At 46.7% G+C, this 8,223-nt stretch overlaps 1 protein-coding gene across 1 annotated transcript; it reads left to right on the forward strand.

Moving 5' to 3' along the window:
- The first annotated feature begins 3,781 nt into the window (after positions 1-3,781).
- Positions 3,782-7,992, forward strand: LOC124707492 (bZIP transcription factor 12-like). The gene is made up of 4 exons (XM_047239148.1): positions 3,782-4,583; positions 4,678-4,749; positions 5,431-5,460; positions 7,555-7,992. Exons 1-4 carry the CDS (start codon positions 4,020-4,022, stop codon positions 7,633-7,635), a joined length of 747 nt encoding a protein of 248 aa, XP_047095104.1. The 5' UTR covers positions 3,782-4,019; the 3' UTR covers positions 7,636-7,992.
- Positions 7,993-8,223: the final 231 nt, after the last annotated feature.

The following is an 8,223-nucleotide window of genomic DNA, read 5'->3' on the forward strand; positions in this document are numbered from 1 at the left end:
TCCTCAAAGATATAATTTTAGCAGGGGGATAATATCTACCAATAAAAGCATCCTTGCATTTAGTCCAGGAATCAATACTATTCTTAGGCAGAGATAGCAACCAATCTTTAGCTCTTCCTCTTAATGAGAGAGGGAACAATTTTAATTTAATAATATCACCATCTACATCTTTATATTTTTGCATTTCACATAGTTCAACAAAATTATTAAGATGGGCAGCAGCATCATCAGAACTAACACCAGAAAATTAATTGTTCATGACAAGATTCAGTAAAGCAGGTTTAATTTCAAAGAATTCTGCTGTAGTAGCAGGTGGAGCAATAGGTGTGCATAAGAAATCATTATTATTTGTGGTTGTGAAGTCACACAACTTAGTATTTTCAGCATTGGCCATTTTAGCAATAGTAAATAAAGCAAACTAGATAAAGTAAATGCAAGTAAACTAATTTTTTTGTGTTTTCGATATAGCAAACAAGATAGCAAACAAAATAAAACTAGCAACTAATTTTTTTGTATTTTGATTTAGTGCAGCAAACAAAGTAGTAAATAAAACTAAGCAAGACAAAAACAAAGTAAAGAGATTGAGAAGTGGAGACTCCCCTTGCAGCGTGTCTTGATCTCCCGGCAACGGCGCCGGAAAAGAGCTTGATGGCGTGTATTTCACACGTTCGTTGGGCAACCCCAAGAGGAAGGTATGATGCGCACAGCAGCAAGTTTTCCCTCGAAAAGAAACCAAGGTTTATCGAACCGGGAGGAGCCAAGAAGCACGTTGAAGGTTGATGGCGGCGGGATGTAGTGCGGCGCAACACCGGAGATTCCGGCGCCAACGTGGAACCCGCACAACACAACCAAAGTACTTTGCCCCAACGAAACAGGTGAGGTTGTCAATCTCACCGGCTTGCTGTAACAAAGGATTAACCGTATTGTGTGGAAGATGATTGTTTGCAGAGAAAACAGTAAAAACAAGTATTGCAGTAGATTGTATTTCGAGTAAAGAGAATTGGACCGGGGTCCACAATTCACTAGAGGTGTCTCTCCCATAAGACGAACAGCATGTTGGGTGAACAAATTACAGTTGGGCAATTGACAAATAAAGAGAGCATGACAATGCACATACATATCATGATGAGTATAGTGAGATTTAATTGGGCATTACGACAAAGTACATAGACCGCCATCCAACCGCATCTATGCCTAAAAAGTCCACCTTCGAGGTTATCATCCGAACCCCTCCGAGTATTAAGTTGCAAGCAACGAGACAATTGCATTAAGTATGGTGCGTAATGTAATCAACAACTACATCCTTAGACATAGCATCAATGTTTTATCCCTAGTGGCAACAGCACAACACAACCTTAGAACTTTACGTCACTCGTCCCGGTGTCAATGCGAGCATGAACCCACTATCGAGCATAAGTACTCCCTCTTGGAGTTAAAAGTAAAAACTTGGCCAGAGCCTCTACTAGAAACGGAGAGCATGCAAGATCATAAACAACACATAAGCATAACTTTGATAATCAACATAACAAGTATTCTCTATTCATCGGATCCCAACAAACGCAACATATAGAATTACGGATAGATGATCTTGATCATGATAGGCAGCTCACAAGATCCGACAATGATAGCACAATGGGGAGAAGACAACCATCTAGCTACTGCTATGGACCCATAGTCCAGGGGTAGACTACTCACTCATCACTCCGGAGGCGACCATGGCGGTGTAGAGTCCTCCGGGAGATGATTCCCCTCTCCGGCAGGGTGCCGGAGGCGATCTCCGGGATCCCCCGAGATGGGATCGGCGGCGACGGCGTCTCGGTAATGTTTTCCGTATCGTGGCTCTCGGTGCTGGAAGTTTCGTCACGGAGGCTTTAAGTAGGCGGAAGGGCAAGTCGAGAGGGGGCACAGGGGCCCCGGATGACGGGCGGCGCGGCCAAGGGGGCCGCGCCGCCCTAGGGTTTGGCTCCCCTGTGGCCCCACTTCCTTTCGTCTTCGGACTTCCGGAAGCTTCGTGAGAAAATAGGCCTCCGGGCTTTTATTTCGTCCAATTCCGAGAATATTTCTTTACTAGGATTTCTGAAACCAAAAACAGCAGAAAACGACAGAATCGGCACTTCGGCATCTTGTTAATAGGTTAGTTCCAGAAAATGCACGAATATGACATAAAGTGTGCATAAAACATGTAGATAACATCAATAATGTGGCATGGAACACAAGAAATTATCGATACGTTGGAGACGTATCAATAAGCATCAACGATCTCATATGGATTTGACTGGAGTATGGAGAGTAAGTACAAACGATAGGATTTCAAAGCTCTCAACTTTGAACTTAGGCACATGTCCATCTTCCTTTCTCTTAATTTGCACAAAAGAGGTACGAGTACATTTAGGCAAAGGGGGCAAAATGATGGTTCCATGGAAAAGTCCCTGTTGTTATGGATAAAGACATCGCGAAGTATGTGATGAGTTAAAAAAATTCGAATAGTCAGACCAATAAATTGTACTGACATGGTTTCCTGTGGAGTCAGCCTATCCAAAAAAAACTCCAAGAGTATCCAAAGGAAAGTTGTTGTCCAAACTAAAGAAACACATTCTCGATAGTACAAGTTTTTTCCGACTCGGAAGTCTTGGACGGAACATGGCATGCTCTCATAATGAACTCGCTAGAAACCAGTAAGTCACATATCCAAAGTTCTAGGTGCCAACATCTCTCTATTGTAGTTCTTTGGGAACTTGAAGCTAGGCTTGAGCTTGGAGGTGCTTGGATGAGAAGGGGAGGTGCCAACATCTCTCTTTTGTAGTTCTTTGGAAACTTGACGTTGGGCCTTGATGTCTTCGGGTCAACTCTCTCTTGGGTGTATAGACACGCTGGTATAGATAGGGGGACCAGCAGCGCCCCCCTCCCCCTCCCCCGAACATGATGATTTTCTTTGTATATCCCTTGTCTTCTTCTTCCATAAAAGACTCTATTTTAACACATTGGCCCTCCCCAGCCATTTCCAAGAGGATTTTTCAATCCCCCCTTCAAATATCTTTCCTGCCTCCGTCGTTGTAAACACATTGCTTGCGGGAGAACTTGCACTTTTGATTCATGACCATTTCAAGGGTTCTTTGGATGTAGGTTTCAAAATTATGGTATGCTCATATCAAGTGATTGAACATATGCATCGAAAAACGATAATTGCTCCCAAAATATGTACCCCATAGTTTTGCTACGGATATAGGACCACCCACCCGGTCAAAAGGATTATACATATGAAAAAAATAACATAATATTTTTGCAGGACAAATACAGCCACACGAGGAGGAAGTTGGTGTATTTTCTTGTTCGTCTGAATAACATCGAAATAACAAGTAACAATCACTAACCTTGGAGAACACAAGCTCATCTAAGCGAATAGTAGACACTTAACCTAAATATATATTTTTGAATGACTTTAAAAAGCATAGTCTTCCCATACGACGGTGACTTTTCGCAAAGCATGGTAAAATAGCTCTAAATATGCAATTTTGAGCACTGAACTTGGTTTTGTAAACACAAATATTAGGATCTTGTAAATAACTTTAACTATGGAACATGATAACGTGTATGATTCTGCGGCACTTTTTTGTGTGCATCTGGATAAACATTGTTTTCACCCAGGGTGACGTGCCCCCGCGGTGCGCTTTTGAATCACCCACTAAATAAAAACTCATCCATCAAGCTCACGCGTAAAGAAAGCGGCACCACGCTGCGCTGCGCTGCGCACGCCGCACACACACTGGCAAAAGAAAAGCACCACCGGAGCGAGAGACGGTCGCAGTCTCCTCTCACACAACACACAAGCGCAGAGCTGCTGCGGCTTCCATCGTTTCCCCACGTCTCGCCGAGAGCTTTCCACCCCCGAAACCTTCGACTCCCTCCCTAAAAAAAATCAGCCCACCAGCGCGCGCGGAGAGCCAGGAAGGAGACAGGGACAGCCCCGCGGCGCGCCGGCCGCCGGGTCGTCACTCGCCGCCGCGGGCCGCGGCCGGCGCATGGCATCGTCGCGGGTCATGGCGGCCTCGTCGCAGCCGCCGGCGACCGCGTCCGCCTCCGATCTCGCGCGCTTCCGCAGCGCCAGCGGCATCGGATCCATGAACATGGACGACATCCTCCGCAACATATACGGCGAGGCGCCGCCCGCGGGCGCCGGAGGCGACCCGCCCCCCGCGCCCGACGCCGCCGTCGCCGCCCGCCGCACGGCCGAGGAGGTCTGGAAGGAGATCTCCGCCACCGGGGGCCTCTCCGCCCCCGTCCCCGCCCCCGCCCCCGCCGGCGGCGGCGGCGCCGACCCGGCCGTCATGACCCTGGAGGATTTCCTCGCCAGGGAGGAGGAGGCTAGGGTTGCGGGCGTCGAGGGGCCCATGGCCGTAGTGTTCCCCGATGCGGCGGAGGGCGCCGTGGCGGCGGCGCGGCGACGAGGGGGCGGCGGCGCTGCTGCCGGCGGGAGGGGCAGGAAGAGGGCGCTCATGGATCCCATGGACCGCGCGGCCACGCAGCGCCAGAAGCGGATGATTAAGAACCGCGAGTCCGCGGCGAGGTCCAGGGAGAGGAAGCAGGTTGGGTGGAATGCCTCGATTTGGAAAAAGATTTCGCCTTTCTGCTGCTGCGCAATTGAGTTGAGTGTAAAAATTGACGCTTTCTCGTATGCAGGCTTACATCGCAGAGCTGGAGGCACAGGTCACGCAGCTCGAGGAGGAGCATGCTGAACTGCTAAGAGAACAGGTACTTACCTTTCTTATATTCTGCCTTATAGTTTGGAATGAAGTTATGAATTCTGGGGATTGAGTGTGCATGCCATGACTGCCTATGCTTACTTTCCATGGTTTGATGGCCGAACAATTAGTTAGATACTGCCTCCTTTCATTATATGCTTATTAGACAGGGAACACTATGGAATTAAGGCAACTAGGGCAATGCCGAATAGACATATCTTTGTCCATTAGTTCATTGGTCATGGTTTGATGGCCAATCAATCAGTTAGATAGTGCATCCCTTCATTATATGCTTATTAGAGAGGGCATGAGGGAACACTATGGAATTAAGCCAACTAGGGCAATGCCGAATTGATATATCTATGATCATTTTAAATCGCTTGTGTTGATTATCACATACCTAATATGCCAACTCTTTCACATGACTACATGATTTATGTTGCAACCCATATCTTTGTCCATTAGTTCATTGGTCATCGTTTGGCCTTTTTATGCCTGATAGAAATGTCCTATTGTCATCACTCATCACCAAAGTTATGTCTTATGTGCCAAAGTATCTTTTTCTTGGACACATTAGACTGAGACTTAATTGCCTCTTGCATGCACCTGACTGCCTGTATGTTCCTGCGGCCCTGTGTTATTAACTTTTCGTCATATGACCTTCCACTGAGTTGTTTCTATTATTTCGCAGGAGGAGCAAAACGAGAAGAGGCTTAACGAGGTAGGTTCTGTCTGCAAAATATAAGTGCTTATAAAATCATGTTTAGACTTAGCAGTTGCTTTATTATATATGGAGCATACTTGACACGTTTAAGTTAAGTTTGTGCATCTACAAACTCACAATATGGATCCCCTTGATTTTAATGAGACAATAATTCTATAACATCCACAATAGTTTTTTTGTTCATCATTGAAAAGCATATATTGCAGACCTGTTTAAGAGGCTTGAAAAGAAGGTGGTTACTAAAATGTACAGTTCCATGTTTCAGACGTTAAATAGTGGGGGTTACTAAAATGTACAGTTCCATGTTTCAGACGTCAATTAGTGGGGGGTTAATTCTCTTAGGATGCTTAACATGTTGAGGTGTTCTCTTATCAATATTGGGGTAAATATGATAACCAGATTGTTATTTTTTTTTTCGAGAAAACGCAAAAGACTTTTGCGTTTCGTTCCATTGAAAAGATAGATAGTTTTACAAGCCTCCTAGGAGGCGGGGTACAGGTACAAGAAGTGACTCAGTGCACATCCCAGGTCGTCGGAAGCACTACCCTAATGCCCTTCGCGCCGGCCCTAGCCCAAAGATGAGCCTCATCGAAGATCTCCTGGACCAAGTCGCGCACCGAGGGCTGAGTTCTGTCAAACACGCAAGAGTTGCGGTGCTTCCAGAGCATCCAAGGCGTCAACAGGGTGAAGGAGTCTAGCCCTTTGCGCATAGGCTTGGCGGTCATCTGCCTGGCCTTGCGCCACCAGTCGTCGATGGAGGCGTCGTTGCTGTCCGGCGGCTGACAGGTCATGCGGAGGCGAGCCAACACCTCGTGCCAAACCTGTCGTGAGAAGGGACAGGCGAGGAGGAGATGGTGCATGGTCTCAGGCATCTGGTCGCAGAGGAGGCAGCGGGGATGGTGCTGGAGGCCTCGCCTGGCGAGGCGTTGGGCAGTCCAGCAGCGATCCATGCAGGCAAGCCAAGTGAAAAACTTGACCCGCGGCGGCGCCCAAGTCTTCCAATTAAGCTTCCAGGAGCTGGAGGCAGTGGAGCCATGGAATTGCGCAAGGTAGCAAGACTTGGCGGTGTAGGTACCAGTGGCAGTCCACTTCCGGACCAGCCTATCGGGCTCGGTGCGAAGCGTGATGCGCGAGACGGCAGCCCGGAGCGTCGGGTATTGGCCAATCTCGTGCACGCCGAGGATGCCGTGGATGTCCTGAGCCCAGGCGTTTCCAAGCAGCCCTTGGGCGACGGTCCTGACCTTGCGCCGGCGCTTGGGGATGCAACCGTATAGGCTTGGCGCGATCTCGCGGACGGCGCGGCCGTCGATCCACCTGTCTACCCAGAAGAGTGCGTCGCGGCCGTTCCCAACCGTCATGGTGGTGGAGGCAAAGAACAGCGCTCGTTCCTCAGATGTGAACTGCAGGTCAAGGTCGCTCCACGCACGTCGATCGTCCGTGCGGGAGAGCCAAAGCCAGCGAAGCCGCAGCGCAAGGCCAGTCCTCTCCATGTCTGGTATGCCCAAACCGCCGTACGAGATGGGCCTGCAGACTCGGCTCCAGTTGACGTGGCAGTTTCCACCTTTGGCTTCCTTCTTACCCTCCCACAGGAAACCCCTCTTGATCTTGTCGATATGATATGTCAAATTGTCCGGAATCATTATTTCACCACCATTGCTTCCCCATATACCCTCAACATATGTCAAAGTCTATACTTTTGCTATTTTAAAATGGTCTATGGCCAGAGAAAAAATATTTGTAGTTTTTTTTTGTCTGGACAGCAATTTTGAGAACTTTTTGCCCTGGAATACTAGTCATGTTGAAACATCGTGGTACTATATGTTCCCCGCCCTGTCCATTTTCTTCTGAACGGTTGGTGTTTACGGGGAGATAACAGTAACACCATTGGTATTATATCCTCTACTCTTGAAATCCCTGTGCACTAAGGCCTTTAAATAACTTGCTCAGACATGAATTTTTCAGAAAAAATCATGTCTTAGTTATCAGGTATAATATCATTTTTTTAACAAAACTTTTTAGTTGTTCGATATTAAAACATGAAACAGTATTTTTTTTTACTTCATGTTTTTAATGTGTTTTTGTGTTATGCAGCTCAAGGAACAAGCATTCCAAGTTGTCATAAGGAAAAAACCATCGCAAGATCTTAGAAGGACCAATTCAATGGAATGGTAGACGTAACCCCAAAGCCCTGTTGTTATTGTCTTACAGTTACAGAGTTTCTTCTCTCGCTTTCTGTTACCCCAGTCGTCGGTGGTGGCGGCGATGTAGAAGCAGTAAGACTTGTTAGGTGAAGCACTCTAGCCCAAAAAGAGAAAGAAGGATGTAGACAAGATTCTGTGCGTGATCCAAAAAAGTCATGCCATTCAGTATTTGTGTGTGATCAGCTGTTTAATTTTTCTGCCACTGTGGCTCATATGTATGTACAAACCAAAATAAGCATGTTTGCATGAAACATAGACTAGGACTTCCTTGTTACAAAGACATTTGTAGAGATTTGAGCCAAAGCTGTTTAATTGTGATCAGTTTCCAGCCTCTCGCGGTTTTAGTTTGACATGTTCCACAAGTCGACCATCAGTGTGCAGATTTTAAGCCCATCAAATGAGGAACATATCATATTGGCTAATCTGGGACAGGATGCATCTAAAGAAGTATTTAGAAAAATTTCTTGTGTATATCTTAAACATGTTACATGCTCACAAAGTTGTTTTAACAAAAACTGAATGTTTTCTGCCTTATGTAAAAAAGACAAATTTTTGGTGC

This window comes from Lolium rigidum, chromosome 4, assembly GCF_022539505.1.
Source record: "Lolium rigidum isolate FL_2022 chromosome 4, APGP_CSIRO_Lrig_0.1, whole genome shotgun sequence".
Taxonomy (NCBI): Eukaryota; Viridiplantae; Streptophyta; class Magnoliopsida; order Poales; family Poaceae; genus Lolium; species Lolium rigidum.

Coding starts and splice junctions, on each gene's coding strand:
- LOC124707492 (XM_047239148.1), top strand. CDS start 4,020: ATGGCATCGTCGCGGGTCATGGCGGCCTCGTCGCAGCCGCCGGCGACC. Junction 4,750..5,430: donor CTGAACTGCTAAGAGAACAG/GTACTTACCTTT, acceptor ATTATTTCGCAG/GAGGAGCAAAACGAGAAGAG. Junction 5,461..7,554: donor ACGAGAAGAGGCTTAACGAG/GTAGGTTCTGTC, acceptor TGTGTTATGCAG/CTCAAGGAACAAGCATTCCA.